We start from the raw sequence: 17,714 nt of genomic DNA, 5'->3' as shown, positions 1-17,714 counted from the left end.
TCACCTGCAGCTGGCTCTTCCACCCCTTCTGGCCCCGGCCAAGTTGGGGAAGGAACATGAGGCAGGCTACACGCGGACACGCGAGGCCCGGCTGCAGAGAGATCTGCCCTCCTAATCTCTTGCGAGTCTGCAACCTCAGCTCTATCGCTCGCTTACACGTGCGAGCGCTTGAGCGCAGGCCATCCAAGAGGTTCCTCTTGCTGTCTAATCTCCCCTTCGCAGACCTCCCCCGAACGCGGGCTTGAAGAGGCGGGGTGGCTGGGGAGCGAGAGTGGAGGCCTAGGGCTTCCTCCTTTCCTTGAGGAAAGGCTGAGAAAGGGGCGTGCAGTGCGGAGGCGGGGCCGGTAAGGGGTGACCCCCTCCTGAGTCCGCCCGTCCGACGGTCGAGTTCGGCACCCCTCCCCGGAGCACCCATCGCCCCAGGCGGACTTCCTCCCCAGCCCCGGCTCCAGCATCTCCCTCCGAACCGCCCCCCCCAACTCCCTCATTCCTGGGAAGTTTTCTCTCTTTACAGTCAACAAACCTGTCAAACGTCTCCCTTCCAGCCCGTCCCCCATTCCCCAGCTCCTCTTCCACCCCCCCTCCCCGCCCTTACTCCTCTCCACCCTGCTCCCCCGCCCCTCCTTGCCCCTGACTCTGGGCGGCGGCGGGGGGCTCCCAGTCCGCGAGAGGCGAAGGGAAGGGGCGAGGCAGGCGGGTCCCGCAGCCACCGGCGCTCTTGCGCCCCGCCCCGGGACCTCGCACCCGCCCTCCGCTGAGCTCCGCGCCTGCAGCCCCGGGGCGCACGGCTCCCTCCCGAGAGTCCCGCCGCCTGACTGTCGCAACTGCCACCCCACGGCCCCCCTGCCCCCGCCCCCGCCCGGGCCCCGCTCCCCTCCCACCCCCGCCCCCGGCTCTGATTTCTTCTCCCGAGCGAACTCGGCGGGAGACACAGGCGCTGGCTGCCCCGTCCGCTCTCCGCCTCGGGCCGCGCCCTCCTCGCCCGCGATGGGCCCCCCCGCCGCCGCCGCCGGAGCCCTCGCCTGCCGGCCGCCGCCGCCGCCGCGCTCGCCGCGCTCGCCCTGAAGCCCGCGCTCGCCCTGAAGCCCGCGCCCCGGCGCGCCCCGGCTGGCCCGGCAGCCTCGCCCGGTACCGCACCGGCCGGCGGCAGAGCGCTCGCGATGCTGCCGCCCGCGCCCTCCGTCCTGCTGCTGCTGCTGCTGTGTCCCGCGCACGTCGGTGGGCTGTGGTGGTGAGTGCTGTGCCTGTGCGGCTCGGGCAGCTCAAGGGTGGGGGCTTCGGAACTGACGGCGCGGGGGGGGGGGTGCTCCCAAACACGCTCCCGCTGCCTCCGGGCTCTACCTGCGAGCCGAGCCCAGCCCCCCGGGCCGCTGGGGAGGTGCCGGGGAGGTGCGTGCAGCTCTCCTGCCGGGCCCCGCCTGGGCCACTTCTAAACTGCCACTCAGACGTTCCGAAACCTCCACTCCGCACATTCGGTTGTATTTCCTCCTATCTTGTGCTACACACCCCCCATCCTCCCCTTTCCCCCTCCGCTTCTGCGCTCAATCCAGGTCCTCAAGGAACTGGCACGTGGGTAAGAAAAAGCCACCGGGTAGACAGCGGGGGTGGGGGCGAAGATCTGTAGTCAGAGATCCGAAGAAAAGAATGTGTGAGGAGGGCCCTGGATTTAGGGGAGGAGGACTGGATTTGTGGAAAAGAGAGGAACAAGGTGGGAAGGCACAAGGCAAGGAGGGTCAAACAGCTGTCTTTTCCCCGCCTTACGCTGCTCAACAACCCACCGGCTTCTCTCTGAGGGCTACTTCAAAGTGGACAGTAGTGGCGGAGGAGAAAACGTAAAGGGAAACTGAGTCAGGACCCCGGCTTTTTCTACATCCTCCTTCTGGAGCAAAGAGGAAGAAAGACAGGAAAGGGACCCAGGGTCCCGGTCCTTCCAGATGTGGGGGTCAGAAATGAAAAAAAACACAGCTTCAGAGGTACTGGGAATCGTGGCGGGTCCGGGTGGAAGGGAGGGAGGCCTGGCCAACCAAGGAGACGTGGCCTCCAGACCTGGCCCTAACCTAGAGCAGACAACTACGGAGCTAAGGTCGCGGGAACTTTGAGTCTTGGGGATGGACAGCAACTAGGAAGGTGGGTGCCAGGTCGGGACCTCTCAGCGATCTCGATCCCGTAGACTTTTTTTTTTTTTTTTCTTTTTTTCCTTCCCGGTCTCTCCAGAGCTGCAAAGACCCGCCCGGAATAGCTGGGTGTTTAAAGAGGAGGGACTTGGACAATATCACTGATGCATCAGCCAATCCTAAGAAAGCAGGGTCTTGTCTATTTGCATAGCGCCATAGCATTGGCTGGATGCTCTACCCTCCACTCCGCCCCCACCCCCCGGTTTGGAAGGAGGGGTGGGGCCGGCAGATCCCTCTCTTCCAGGGAGATAGGGAGCTGGATGCCCACACAGGGAGCAGCTGGCTGCAAGCCCTCTTTCGTGATGCGGGAGAGATGTCCCTGGGGGTGTCAGCGAGGGAGCAAATAGAGGATGACCCAGGTCCCGGCTAGGGGACTTGCGTCCTTCGATCCTGGCTTAGCATAACTTAGTATAATAATAGTATCAGTTTTGAAATAGACCTGAGATCCAATCTCGGCCATTTGTTAAGTCTGTGACCTTGGATAAGTCACTTTTCCCTGCTCCTCAACGTCTCAACTACAAAATTGGGAAACAGTGCCCCTATCTGGTAGGCCGGACAGGAGGATTACCTACAAAATGATCTGGCGTTGGGAGGTGCTCTGTAAATGTTAAGTCCCCCTCCTCCACGCTGCGGGTTCTCCTGGCCAGATTCTGTAGGCGTGAAAAGGAGGATTAATTTAAATTTAAAATCCAGAGTCCCAAGCAAAAACTTTGTAAAGGGATCTCTGTCTTGTTTCCCAGACTCACATTTTCTCATTTTGCCCTTTCTCAAGGCATTGGAGACAGGGGTCTCTCCCTGATGGTGGTTGCCCTCCCTCTACTCCTTTTCCATTTCTCCAAATCATTCTCATCCTTCCAGGTAGAATACCGCATCCTCCATAACATTGTCTCTTTGTCTTCCTTTGCCTTCTGTGTGCTCCCACTGCACCCCACGCATTGGGCAGCTATGCCAGTTACGGGGACAACCATCCCCTCTGTGGTCCTTCTTCCCTGCTCCTGGAAGGCAGAGGCTTTGTCTTTGTGCCCTGGAGGCTAAAGGTGCTGGGGAAGTTTTGTGGAGTGTTGCTGAATTGGTTGATTCGCCTTTCTGAGACTTGTGTCTATGGGAGTTCCTTTGTTCAGGAGGGGCTGCTGGGTGGGTGACAAGCCAGAGGAAGAGAGGCCTGGTCCCTTGGAGACTGACCCTGAAGCTGGGAAGCAGGGAGTGGGGGAGGAGGTGAGGAGAGCAGGTGTAGGAGAACACAGGGGCCTTCATGGCTGCAGCTGCAGGGTGAGCTGGGTGAAGAGTGAGGGGCTGGGGTGATAAGGTGTCCAGCAACTGCCTCTCTCAGCTGCCTCTCAGAGAGAACCTGCCTCTCCCACCTGCACTGGCCCCCTCACTCTCCTCTGTTTCCGACACTTCATTCCTTTGGTCTGATCCCAGATTCCTTTCTCAGGATCTTTGACTCTACTTGCTTACTCTCTTGTCCCCACCCCACCCCACCATCGATCTCCAAGATCTGGCTTGGGCTGGAGGGCTGGACCCAGCATCCCCAGTAGGCTAAGGCTCCTGCCACTCCTTGCCTGCCCCTCAGTCCCCACACCGCCCCCCTACACCAGCTTTACTTTGGCTAGGAACTTTATCAGGCCCAGAGCGTCCAGGCTGTTCTCTGATGTCTAGGACCTGCTTGCTGGCCCCCTTTTCCCTGCTTCTCAGAGAATGCTAACCAGGCCAGAGCTCTAGCAGTAGACAGGAAGGCAGCAGCCCCTGCAGTCGACTCTGACATTACTAGAATGTAATGTCAGAGTCGACTGCAGCCAGGCTGGGGACAGAGAGGACCCCAGGAACTCTGAGTGACTGGACTGTCTGGATTAGGAAAGGAGGGTCCTGTAGGGGAGTGATCCAGGTCCTGGAATAGGCTCAGGTGCCTAGCTCCAGGTTCCAGAAAAGTTTCCCTTCCACCTTTTTTCCCCCCTCCTCCTTCCCCCTCCATGCAATGCATGCTTTCTAAACTCTGCCTCCGGCCTCTCTGTCTGTCTCTCTCCCATCTGTAACCATATCTTTGTAAATCGCAGAATCCCAGATTCCAGGACATTGGCCAGGCTCTCTTGAGGTCCTCTTGTCCAGCCCACTGCCTGCAGGCCATCCAGCCTGTGCTCTGGCCCTGACAGAGTGTGAGGAAGAGAGGGAAAGTCTGCGGCTTCCCAGTCACCAGCTCCCAGCCCTTCCAGCCTGCTCTCTGCACCCCTCCCACCCTCCCCCAGGAAGTTCTTCTCACTGTCTGACCCATCTTTATTTATGCTTTCAATCAGTGGATGTGGAAAATAGCTCACTCTCACAGAATGGCCAAATCAATCTCCCTTCTCCCTTCCTCTTTGTTTTATATTTTCTATGAAAGAAACCAACCCCCCCTCCTTGTTCCACAAGCAAAACAGCACCCAGTCTCACTCCCTTCCCCCAGCTCATCTTGCCTTTCTCCCCACCCCCCCACTTACGGAAAGGAAATCGGAACCAGAGGCTTAGGACAGCCTCATCTCTGGCCCCACAGGGAGTCAGGGAAAAGACCCAGGCTTCTTCCTGACACCCAGGTTGTCCAGCTTAGAAGGCCCCCCCGCCACTCCAGGCTGAGCTTGGCTGCCCTCTTCCATTGCGTCTTTATCTGACCCTTTGTGGGCAGTCCGGTGGCTGGCCCCCATCAAGCTCAGGGTGGGGTGGAGAATAGGGGTGGGGTGGCCATCCAGTACCCCCCCTCCAGGCCTCCCAGCTTGGCAGCTTCCACTGGAGGGAGACAATGGGGCTGTGAGCAGAAAAGGGCAGGGGCGAAAGGAGGCTGGCTCGATCCAGCCCAGAGCATGCCCCGAGCCCACCAGAGTCCTGGCACTGTGACATCTCCTGGTGGGGGGGGCAGCCCCCTCCTGCCCCGTTCTCAACGGAAACCAGGAGTTGGGGGGGGGGGGGGAGGTCAGTGGGAGGTTTGATCACCAGGGCCCAGTGAGGGGGATTCCAGAATGTGTACTTTGATGGAGAAATGCAGCTGTGGAGGGGATGAGGCCAGGGCGGGGCGGGCAGCCAGGCCGCGGTCAGGCTGGTAGCAGGGCGCCCAGCCAGCCAGAGCAGGAGGCGCTGGGGAACACAGCAGCCTGTCCCCGGGGACTGGGCAGAGCGCCCTCTAGCCTGGGTCCTCCTTCCTGCCCCGGGGCAGAGTGGGGTGAGACCCTGAGTGCTTCCCCTAATCCGCCTGAGGAGGAGCTGAGGGAGGGAAAGGTCGCTGGGAGGGACCTTCTGTTTTCCACCTGGCCTCCAAAGCTGGTTCCTCCAGCTCCAAGCCCTTCATCTAAGCCAGAAATTAGATCTAGGAAGGACTTGGAGATCATCTAAGCCAATCTTCTCACTTCTGGTTAGAAGTCCAGCAGAAGTTAGAAATCCAGGGACAGGAGGGGACTTGCCTAAGGCCTAAGTGGCCTGGTGCCTAAGGCCACCCAGGATACAGGCAGTGAGGACCAGGGCTGGGAGTCCACCTCTTGCTGAGTACCTCATCTTTGTGTGCAGTCAGGAAAGGGGTACAGGGCCTTCCACAGGCCCCTTCTGCTCCCCAGCCCCCCGTTCACCTGGGTATTCCCCACCGCAGCATGGGGGAGCAGAGGCACAGGACAGATTCTCCTCAGAGAATCCCGTGGAGGGTCAGTGTGTGCACTCCTTTGCCTTCCACAGCCCTGCCTGATAGGAAGCCCTCTCGACTGGTGAAGGCCATCAGGGAAGGGAGAGCCCCTGCCTCTCCCAAGAGCTACGAGAAGGAGAGGGGAAGGGCAGTGTTCAGGACGAGGCAGAGGGAACCCAACTGGGCCAGTGTGGGAGAGGGGGGGAATGGGGTGTCTGGTGGGCGGTGGGGAGGCAGGGGTTAATGGAGCTGGGGCATCACTGGCTTTGATGTGGTGCTTGGGGTGGGGGTAGGGGCTGGGGGAGGGGGAGCAGTAATTACCGAGTTAGACAGAGCAGGACAGGACAGGCGGGCGGGCACAGGCCCGGGCCCAGCCGCCTCAGCAGCCGTCAGGCAACATTTTTCTGCCCCTTCTCCACCACCCACCTCCCCCACCCCCGTGCAGCCCCCACCCACAGCCCCGGGGCTCAGGGCTCCCTCTGCTGGCTCCTAGGAGGTGGGGGTCAGACTAGGGACCCTGGGGGTGAGTGTGAAGAAATAGAGGGGGGCTGGCCATGAGGCCCTTCAGAGGAGGCTGGACATCAAAAGGGTCTGTGATCTCCTGAGTAATCCACCTAGGAGTGCTCTCTGGGGAAGGGGAGGGGTCCTGGAGGGTGCTTCTGGTCCAGGGGCAGGGCCAGGAGGAGGAAACACAGGGATCCTAGCGGAGGAGTAAGGGCAGAGAGTTGGTGAGAAGGGTGTTCTCACAAACCCACAAACGCTGCCTGCCCCGCACTGGGCAGGCCCAAGAGATGAATCCGGGTGATACCCGGAAGACAAAACCCACTTGCTGGAGCTCACTGTCCAGACAGACCCTTTTCCTGTTACCAGAGAAGCAGTCAGGTATCATTTATTTCCATTTTACAGTTGTGGAAACTGAGGTTCAGAAGGTTAGGTCTCATTCATCCAACAAATATTAAGTGCCAACTTCACGGCCAAGGGACTTGCTAACATCTTAGAATAAGCAAATGGCAGAGCCCAGATCCAAACCCCAGTCACAGTCTCCCCAAACTCTGAAGGTGCGCTATTGATGATGTTATGCTTCCTCGTGAAATCTTTGTCTTTAGTGTGTCTTCAAGCTAAGTGGAAAGATAAGACGAGAAAACAAGACAAAATAGTCATGCGCTAGCAGGATCACAAGCACCCCCAGATGAGCGACACCTGAGGTGTTGCGTTGCGGAAGGGGTGGGGTCAGTGAGGGCTGGGGCTCAGGGGTGGCTTCTTGGGGCAAGTGGGATCTGAGGTGAGCTTGGAGACATGCTGGGTATGATTTCAATGACTTAGGGGGTGTGAGGGGGTGGCTTTGGGTCCAGAAAGTTAGAGGTGTAATCTCAGATGAATGCAGAGTTAGCCAGCCCAGCTAAGAGTAAGGAAGGGCTGTGTGGAGGAGGGCGTGTGACTCCATCTGAGGTCTCCTGATACCTTGATACCTCATGCGGTCATTTCCCTCCAGCCCCTTTGGTTTCAAAAATATTCACCTAGGGGCGCCTGGGTGGCTCACTCCGTTTAGCACTTGCCTTCAGCTCAGGTCATGATCCTGGGGTCCTGAGATGGAGCCCCGGCATGTTGGGCTCTCTGCTCAGCATGCTCCTCCCCCTGTTCATGCTTTCTCTCTCTTTCTCTCAACTAACTAACTAAATATTTTTAAAATTTTTTAAAAATATTCACCTAAATTCCTTGCAGTAAGGATCCCTCTGCTGAGTGGCCTGCGTCAGTCACCTCCCTCCTTAGATGTTCATCTGTATAATGGGGGGGGGGTGTGTGTGAGGTGGGTGAGGTAGGACTGGGTGATTTCTGGCATTCCCTTTGGCCCTCTGAATCTAGGCATGGAAAGGTGGGTTAGGCCAGAACCTGGGGCCCCCAGGGCTTAGATCTACAGATGCTGCTAGTAGCAACTGGCTGGCCCTTAATGCCACCTCACTTGGCTATTGACTCTACCAATCAAGGTCCCTGGGAGGGAGATCTTGGCGCAGGCCAAGCCAGTTAGAATGGCCAACCCTAGGCTTGTCCCTTCTTGTCTGCATACTGATTTCTTTTAGGACTAGCCTCCTTTTTTCTATTCCCCGGGAATGGCTATTTGATTAGGATCTCAGGTCCTACATACTACATATTATATATTTCGTACCACCACTGTGCTCCAGCCCCCACAACATGCAGATGCTCCCAAATGGGCACATCTTCCCTGGGCTGACCCCAGGCCAATGCTGACTCAAGGGCCAAAAAAGAGGAGTTGATTCCCTAAGGAAGCAGAAGGGAAGAAAGGAGGGTAAAGGAAGAGGGGAGATGGGGGTGTTATTTCTTGATGTGGAGTCAAGTTGTAACGTTAGAGGGGATAAGGGAGCTTCTCATGCTAACTCCTCAGGTTTCTGAAGCCCAGAGAGAGAATGACTTGCCCACAGTGGCACAGCTCACCCGGAGTTGACAGAGACCAGGGTACAGAAGTGAGGCTTGATGTTTTGCCCAATGCCCCCCTGCCACTCCTCTTCTGGAGTTTTCTTTCCTGTGACTTGGGGATGGGAGCGAGGACAGCAGGGCAGGGAGCAAGCTGGTCCCTTGGGATTCTAGCTGCTACTACTGCCCATCCCTCCTCCTGACCAGCTCGTAAACAAGCCTCGTTCCCAGGCAGCCAGCCAGCCTGGGGAGCCAGACCCAGACCAGGAACCGACTCTGGGGCAGCCCCTCAACCCTGCAAAGGACTGGCCCCACCTCCTGGAGGGCCCTACCCTTCCTGCTCCTCCCGATTTCTCTCCTATCTCTAGCCCCTGGCAAGCAGACAAGGTCGGGAGGTTTGTAGGTTTTTGCTTTTTTCCCTGCATACCCCCACCCTCTCCTGCTTCCCTAGGGTAGGAGGAGCAAGAGGAGAGGGATGGGGTCAGAGTGACCTTGAGAGGATAAGGCCAGTCAACCTTGGGAAAGTAGGGAGTTAGCAGAGGGCAGCGTTGGGGCGGGAGACTGGGGAGCTTAGTGGCGTGGGGGTGGGGTGGGGAAGATGAATTTTCAGAGCCCGACTCCGAGGTGGCGGGAAAGGAGCTGGACAGCCATGGGGAGGCCTGCTTCCCTGCCTCTGCATCCAGTGTGGGGGGAGGGGATGGAGAGAGAGGAAGCTAGTAAGGAGTCCTGGAATCACGGGTGGACAGGAGCCTGGCCTCAAGGGAGGACGTTCTCCGCAGATGGCTCATTCATTCATTCAGAAACATGTATTAAATGGTGTTCATTGTAGTATTACAGTAATCATAACATGCAAATTTTCATAATAAAAATTGGGGGAAATACAATGAAGCACCTAGAAATCTGCCATGGGAAACAAAGGAAAATATACTTTTAACTCCCAAGGTGCTCATAGTCTTTATCTACTGACCCTATACAACCGTGCTGGAAGCTGCCTCAAATCCTTGTTGTAATGAGGTGGATAAGTGGGTGGAGGGGGGATAGAGAGACAGAGAGAGAGAGAGAGAGAGAGAGAGATAGCCAAGAGACTGATGCACACTTGAAGGTCATTGGGCCACAGGGAACCAGCTTGGGTTGCCCCTACCCTACCCGTGGCCCACTCCCCACTGCTCCATCCACCACTTTTCTAGGGTTGGGAAGGGGTTGGAGCTGGACCTTTCCAGGCTGCGGTTGGAATGCAGTGATGAGCAGGTCTTAAGCATGGAGGAAGGAAGGTCTGGACTGTAAGTCTCTTCACCGAGAAAAGAATCTTGGCTCCAGGACTACTTGGGTGGAGAGGCTGACAATGATCTGATAGGGTGGGGTCTGATTGGGGGCAGGGAAGAGTAGGAGACCTTAAAGGACTGAGCTTATACATCTTCCTGCAAGTCTCTCTTCAAGCATCTCACACCCCAGAGTTGAGAAGTTCTACCTTAAGACCTAAATTCTGCTCGCTGCTGTTCAAGCCCATTACATCTCATTGTTGTGGGGCCAGAACATGCCTGGGCAGCCTGCACTTGTGGAACAAATGGGGATGGGACTCGGGTGGGGGCGGCGGATGGGCATGAAAGCTAAACTGAAAAGTAGGCCACCTTGACCTTTGGCACCTAGCTCCCACTCTCCTCTGCATTTTCTATCTCCTGGTGCCACTTCTCCCCACCGGGGAGTCATTTTCTGCCCTCTGCTGAAGGGTTTTTGTGTGATCTCAAATGACTCTCAGGTCCAAGTGCTCCACCCACTCATTCCTACAGCAAGCACAGGGATCCCAGCTAAGGGTTCAAGTCAGAGCAATCTGATTAAAGCAGTTCCACTCAGGTGTGAATAACCTTAACCTTCAGGGGTCTGCTATATGGAAACCAAATAACAGCTCTCTCCTTAGGTGGCATGAAGGCCGGGCATGGAGGGATTTCTGAAAGCGTGTAGAACTTCCCGTGAGGTCTTTACCCACCGAGCCAAACAGCAATTCCCTCTCCCCAAACCAGTCACAACCAGTGACAGTCAGGGCTTGGCTTGCTGACCTGCTGCTCTGAAAAGGTCACAGAACCTGGAGCAGAAGGGTCGCATCACTTACTTCACAATCATGCCTCAGAGACTTGGTCCCCAGCTACTTCCTCCTGCTCTCCAGTTCAGGGGAACAGGATATCATGGTTGAGGGTCCACCTTAGAGATCAAAGTCCAACCTTCCCATTTTACAGAAGGACAAACTGAGATAGAGAGGGGGTGTGACTGCCTTCAGAGCTTCCCTTCTCTAGCCATTCTAAAATCCTGTGGCCTTCTATATCCCTGGGATTGCGCCTGCCTTTCTAGCATCAGGGTTGTTCAGCTGCCAAAACCAGCTTGTTGTCCACTAAGACCAGATCCTTCTGTGATACTGCCCACTTTTCTTTGTATCGCTTTGTGATTCATACTGTTTTCTACTCTGACAGTTTTCTTGATCTTTCTCCTGTTCATTTCTTCCTTGTCTCCCTTTTGGCTCACCTGGTGCCCTGTGCCTGGACCTTGAGTCACTTTCCTATAAGGACTTATTAATGAAGATGTGCACAGAAGGATAAGAGCAAATCCTTGCCCTATAGCAGTTTCAGTCTAAAATCTAGTTAAGAAGGGACCTGGAATGGTAAGGAGAACCAGACAGGACAATCTCAAACTCAGTTGGGGTGGGGTGAGACAAGAGGCACATGCCAGCTCTTAGCCCTGGGCTGAGCAGGGCTGGTCTCCCTCCCCGCTCCGACCTCCCCACGAAGCCCTGTGAGTCATACCCTGGAACTTGGCTCTTTGCTTTCCAGGGCGGTGGGCAGCCCCCTGGTCATGGACCCCACCAGCATCTGCAGGAAAGCACGGAGGCTGGCAGGGAGGCAGGCTGAGCTGTGTCAGGCCGAGCCAGAAGTGGTGGCGGAGCTGGCCCGGGGCGCCCGGCTTGGGGTGCGAGAGTGCCAGTTCCAGTTCCGTTTCCGCCGCTGGAACTGCTCCAGCCACAGCAAGGCCTTCGGGCGCATCCTGCAGCAGGGTCAGTGAGGGCAGAGCACCCGGGTGGGGGGTGGGGCTGCTTTTTGGTCTCTAGGGGATCAGGGGGGTTGGGGGAGGCTGCCGGAGCCCCGCCTGTCCCATGGGTCTGTGGGCACCCTGCCCTGACCCTGTCTCCCAGCCACACCTCCTCGCCCCTCCCCTGCCCCGGTGCCCCTGGACCCAGCATCGGTCGCCCCGCTGACCGCCCATCCCCGCGCCCGCAGACATCCGGGAGACGGCCTTCGTGTTTGCGATTACGGCTGCGGGCGCCAGCCACGCGGTCACGCAGGCCTGCTCCATGGGCGAGCTGCTGCAGTGCGGCTGCCAGGCGCCCCGCGGGCGGGCCCCTCCCCGCCCCCCTGGCCTGCCCGGCACCCCCGGGCCCCCGGGCCCGGCCGGCTCCCCCGACGGCAGCGCTGCCTGGGAGTGGGGAGGCTGCGGCGACGACGTGGACTTTGGGGATGAGAAGTCGAGGCTCTTTATGGATGCGCGGCACAAGCGGGGTCGCGGAGACATCCGTGCGTTGGTGCAACTTCACAACAACGAGGCCGGCCGGCTGGTGAGTGGGGGCAGGGGTGTGTAAGAGTGTGTGTGGGTGTGAATGTGCGAGCATGGGTGGATGTGAGTGGGCGTGGGTGAGGGTGGGGTCTGTGGGCCCGTGTTTGTTTAAGGGTGAGGAAGTGGGGGTGCGTGGGAGGGCCTATGGGTGCAGGAGTATGTCATGTGTGTGGGAGCCACCTGGCAGAGAGGGACCACTTGGAAGATGGGCTGCGGGGAGGGATATGTGGGAGGTAAGGTGGCTAGCCTAGAAGAAGGAGTCCCTTGGGAGGCCTGGGAGGGCCTGGAGCTGGTGGTCTAATGGGGAGGGTGGGGAGGGGACACGCAAAGAGGACTCGGGGCCTTAAGGGACCTCAGGTAGGGCAGAAGAACCTCTGAAACCAGACAGATGGGACAAAGCTTGGGGCAGGTAGAGACCTAGCTGCCAGGGCAGGGGCAGAGGAGGGTGACAAAAGCTGGGGACGAAAGAAAAGACAGAAGTTGGGGCAAAGGTGTGGGGTCTGGAGGTAGGGGAGTCAGGCAAGGCCTGGGAGGGGCTAGAACAGGCCCAAGAGGGATGGGGCTTGGAAAGGTGTGAGAGACAAAGAGTGGATGTTGGTGAAGGTGGGAGGGAGTCAGGCAGAGGCCAGGAAAGCTGTGACCGAATCTGGGGACTTGCCAACTGGCTGCCCACCAACCCCAGAGTGGGGGCCCTGCTCGGGATCCTGGCAGCCTCTCTCTTTCCCTCTGCAAGGAGGGGGAGCCCCAGGAGCTCCTGTTTAGGGACGAGAAAGCTGTCTGGGTCAGATGTTTCCAGGAGGGGGTGTGAGGAAGGAAAGAGGCCTGGGAAGAGGGGGGCACACAAGTCCGTAGATCAGGTTGGCCTCTGGATTCTGAGCTTCCAGAGATGATCTTCCCGGGTCCTCTGACATCATAAATTTCTAGTGGGGTTGTGACTCTTAGACCCCAGCTTCAGACACAAAATAGCAAAGAAGGGGCAGGAGTTCTGGATTCCAGTTCTCAGTAATGCATTCACGGTGGGCCCTTCGGCACCCTAGGCCTCAGTTCCAGTGTGCTCTAGGGACGCCCCCACACACATCCTGTGTCCTCCAGGGTTCAGGCCTGAGGCATCAGGCAGGGGCTAAGAGGGGGCCCAGAGAGGAAAGTCCAGACAGGCCCACATACCTGTCAGAGAGGAGTGGGGAGGGGTGGCAGAGACAGACGCCCAGGAGGCCGGCTCTGCGACTCTGCTCAGCCCTGCCTGGGGCCGTGAGGGGCAGCAACGAGAGGGGGCCGGGTTGGTAGGTTGGTAGGAGGAATAGAGCACGACAGCTGCAACCCCTGCCCGTCTCCCTCCGGGGAGAATCTCACCCCTGCCGTCCATTCTGCTTTCTCTCCCGCTCCCTGACTTTGGATCCTGCGGGCTCTGTGCTACGTACAGTACAGCGCCCCACTCCCCCCACTTCTCTTACTCTTCCATCTTTATCATTTTTCTTTCTCTCGGAGCTCTTGCTCCCTGGATTTCCTCCTCTCCACCTTGGGCTCTCCTTTTTGTTTTTGGTCTGCTCTTTTCTCTTCCGTCCACCCCCCACCCTCCCCATCTTATTCTAGGTCGGTCCTTTGGGCCTTGCCAAACCACGCACCCGCAATCTGTCCCCATCCGCCCGCTCATTCGCTCTCCGCCGCAGGCCGTGCGGAGCCATACGCGCACCGAGTGCAAGTGCCACGGGCTGTCGGGCTCGTGCGCTCTGCGGACCTGCTGGCAGAAGCTGCCCCCGTTCCGCGAGGTGGGCGCGCGGCTGCTCGAACGCTTCCACGGCGCCTCGCGTGTCATGGGAACCAACGACGGGAAGGCCCTGCTGCCCGCCGTCCGCACTCTCAAGCCGCCCGGCCGCGCCGACCTCCTCTACGCCGCCGACTCGCCGGACTTCTGCGCTCCCAACCGGCGCACCGGCTCGCCCGGCACGCGCGGCCGCGCCTGCAACAGCAGCGCCCCGGACCTCAGCGGCTGCGACCTGCTGTGCTGCGGCCGCGGGCACCGCCAGGAGAGCGTGCAGCTCGAGGAGAACTGCCTGTGTCGCTTCCACTGGTGCTGCGTCGTGCAGTGTCACCGCTGCCGCGTGCGCAAGGAGCTCAGCCTCTGTCTCTGACGCGCCGCCTGGCGGCTGCGGGACCTCTACACCCCAGCGGGGGCGCTGCCCAGCTTCTCCCGGCGACAGCCCATCTCCCAGGCCTCCGGAAACGGAGAGGCGGCGGGGCTGGGGATAGACGCCCGCCCAGGAAGGCCCCAGGGCGCTGGAGAACCGCACCCCCCACCTCAGCCCGCCAGGGAGCGCTCTGGCGGGCTCCTGGGGGGAGGCAATGCAGTCCCTCTCGCTCTTTGGCCCCCATATGGGAACCAAAGAGCCAGTCTCTAGGCCTCTGGATGCAGGACTCCTTAGAACTGCTGGCTATGGGGTGGGTGGGTGAGTTTAGTATCAATAAAAGTATTTAAACCAATAGGACTGGGCCCACAGTTTGGGAGGGGAGCTGGCCTCCAGGGGGCTGACATGGGGCCAGGCTTCCCAAGGAGTGTGTAAAGGAAGATGGTTTTGACAGAACTAGCATCTCAGGGGTCATCCTTAGGTCCCTATCTTCTCACATATTGGATTAAGCTCTCCTGGCAACGTGATGGAGAGTCACCCTTGCCACATTTCTCCGGCCTGCATCTTAGGAAGACCTAAGCCGTCCCTTTTTAAAGGAACAGACTGAACAGGTCTAGGAAAAGAAGACCAGACACCTCTGGTAGTGTACTCAGCTCTCAGATCAGCCCTCATCTTAATTCTAGGGGACTGTGACACCTTCAACTGTCCTTCTGTTTCTGTGACCCCCCGGGGGAATTCAAGGGTAGACTTTTAGGGCCACCCAAGCCCATAGGATTAAAGCACTTTATAAACTGTAGAATGTGATGAAACAATGTTATTAGTAACATCCGACTTTGTTGCCATCAAAACTAACTTCACCCCCGTTACTGTCCAAAAGACTGCCCAGAACGGCATTTCTAATCACACTCAGAAGGAGATGAAGCTAAGCTGTCCCAAGGTTTCTCTTGGCTCCCAACCACATTTCCTTCCTTCTGGTTCTTTCTCAGGAAGCCCCCAATTTTCCCACAGTCCAAATACTGTAGTGGACAATGACTGCCCCACCTAGGTATGTAGGCAAAGCATGAGCTTCGGATTCAGGCACTCTGTGTTGGAACCCGCTGCTGCTGCTTAGAAGGTTGCAATATAAGCATGTTAGCCTCAGTCTCTTTAGCTATACAATGGGAACACCATCGTGTCTCAGTTATCTATTGCTGCATAACAAACAACCCCAAAATAATTACTTATGATCCTGTAGATTACAAATTTGCCAGAATTCAGCTTGGTGGTTCTGCTCCTTATGGCAGAACTATTGTCTGTGGTCCTTCACTTGGTCCTTCACTCCTGCGATGGCTGGGCTGGGCTGGACAGTTGAAGAGGCTTTCCTCATATGTGTCTAGTGCCCTGGGGCTCCTCCATGCTCCTCTCCGTGTGGCTAGCTTGGGCTTCCTCACAGCATGGTGGCTTTAGTGTCATCAGACTTCAGGCTGGCTTTTAAAATAGATTGTGTTGAATGTCAAGGCAGAAACTCCTGAAGGTCCAGCTTTGAAAGTTACACAGCACTGCTGTCACTCGCTATTGGTTGACACAAGTCACAGAACCAGCCAAAATTCAAGGGAAGGGCAAATAGATTCTGTCTCTCAATGGGAAAGTGGCAACACCGTCATAACCCATTCACATCATCATAGAATCGTGGGGAGGAATTTTTTTGAGATATGAAAAGCACTTAGCACAACATTTGGCACAATAATTATGTCAAGCTTATATGTAATAAATGGCAGTTACTGTGGGAGTGGGGATAGAGAGCTGATACTCTCAGGGCAGACCCTAGTTGCAAATGAAGGTACCCAACTCAAACTAGCTTAGGCCAAAGGAATGAATTATTGGAAAAATAATTAAAAAGAGAATTAATTACCTGGAAAGTCCAGAGGTAAGACTGAATTCAAGCACGACTGAACCCAGTGGCCCAAACAATGTCCCAGGTCTTTCTCCCCTGCCTTCTTCCCTCATCACCATCCTCACATCTATAGTTTCTAGCTTATCTCTGCTCTTCTTTTCATACTGTCCTCATTACCTCCTGCTGCAGGTAGACTTTATATGTCAGCCCGATGCCCACATTCTTAGAGCTGGTCTAAAAAGGAATGGCTTTCCCAGCAAAAGTCTTAAGGAAGACCCTGATTTGGTCAGTGTGGGTCACTTGCCCATCCCCAAACCAATAACCATCCAGGAAGATGTATTACTGTGACTGGGACTGGTGCTCTCCCCACCCACCCACCCAAGACCACAGGTATTGGGGGCACAGGGAGGAGAGGAGAGTTTTTCAAATGAAACAAGGAAGGGGAACTCATCCTGGATGTAACAGACCTTAACCATGCCTTCTAGTGCATCTGTCCTCCCTCCCCACAAAGGCTCCACATCCACCTCTTGACCTAGCCTGGTTCAGCCTTCGAGAATCACGTCGGGACCCCAGAGTGAGGCATGTATGGAGAGGGGCTATCAGGCGGCAGTGGGAAGGAAAGGGCGTCTGACTTTTCCTTCCTGCCTCCTCCTGGCCCTCTTAGATCAAAGGTCCGGGCTTCAGGGAAGTGTCATGGAGAATCTGGACTCAGAACCTCTCTACTCAAGGGGGTTTGGATAACTTACCAAGGGGGAGAGTGGAATTGGCATCGTGGCATCACATGGAGGAGAAAGGAAGCTCCCTAAGGGTGGGGTTTATATATATTCACAGCTCAGCCTTCCCCAGAGCTGGGTTCAATACGCTAAATAAATAAATAAATAAATAAATAAATAAATAAATAAATAAATAAATCCTGCACTTCTCTCAGAGACCACAAGAGGGTGCACAGAGCCCAGCGTCCCTATTAACTGGGCCTAACAGACAGGACCTGCAAGACATCTGGGGAGCTCAGAGAGCCGTGGGCAGGAGAGGGTAGGATGAAAGGAAACAAGGAGACCCATGGACAGCTTGGGTCAAGCTGCTAGGGTTCCAGACTGTCTGGGACCTCTGGGGCTGACCCGGACCTAGGGCTGGGACGCTTGCCTCCCGGTCTCTATTGCCAGGTCCTGGTGAGTGGGGTAGAGTGGGTGATGCTGGACTCCTCCATGATGCCACAGAAGGAAACTGAGGCAGTGGCATGAACTGACACCACCCCAGTCAGGTTAAAAGGAATTCAGAGGAAGTAGCATGATACAGTGAAAAAAAAGGCTTACTTTGCTAGCTGGACCTTGATCACGTCAGTTAATCTCTCTGAGCCTCAGTTTCCCATCAAAAATGGCGGTGCCTGGTAGCTTTTTATTTTTTTTTATTTTTTAAAGATTTTATTTATTTATTTGACAGGGAGAGACATAGTGAGGGCAGGAACACAAGCAGGAGGAGTGGGAGAGGGAGAAGCAGGCTTCCCGCGGAGCAGAGAGCCCAATGTGGGACTCGATCCCAGGACCCTGGGATCATGACCTGAGCTAAAGGCAGATGCTTAATGACTGAACCACCCAGGCGCCCCTGATAGCTTTTTAGGACATCGTAAGAGGGCGTTGCGATCTTCAAACTGCTAGTTGTATGCTAGTGGTCCATCTTCTGTGACCAAGCTCAGCAGAAGTCTGGGAAATGCCCTCTGTGAAGGGTCAGAGCCTTGTCCTGAGAGGCACCATTTTGACCATTATCTTGGTCATCTCTAAGCTCAGAGATAGCTCTACGCTCTTGCACCATTGCCTTGGGAGAAGGCTAGGCCCAGAGCTCAGAAATGCCCCCTTACCACCACCCCCTTGCTCACCCAGCAG

General features: G+C 56.7%; 1 protein-coding gene across 1 annotated transcript; it reads left to right on the top strand.

Moving 5' to 3' along the window:
• The first annotated feature begins 1,104 nt into the window (after positions 1-1,104).
• WNT6 (Wnt family member 6) lies at positions 1,105-14,135 on the top strand. The gene is made up of 4 exons (XM_025886989.2): positions 1,105-1,231; positions 11,061-11,281; positions 11,505-11,839; positions 13,506-14,135. The coding sequence occupies exons 1-4, from the start codon at positions 1,161-1,163 to the stop codon at positions 13,965-13,967; spliced, it is 1,089 nt and encodes a 362-aa protein (XP_025742774.1). The 5' UTR covers positions 1,105-1,160; the 3' UTR covers positions 13,968-14,135.
• Positions 14,136-17,714: the final 3,579 nt, after the last annotated feature.

Source organism: Callorhinus ursinus, unplaced genomic scaffold (genome assembly GCF_003265705.2).
Source record: "Callorhinus ursinus isolate GAN/ISIS: 27379988/994484 unplaced genomic scaffold, GSC_fseal_2.0 scaffold2, whole genome shotgun sequence".
Lineage (NCBI taxonomy): Eukaryota > Metazoa > Chordata > Mammalia > Carnivora > Otariidae > Callorhinus > Callorhinus ursinus.
The sequence above is the reverse complement of the archived record's forward strand: the minus strand, read 5'-3'. Positions and strand labels throughout refer to the sequence as shown.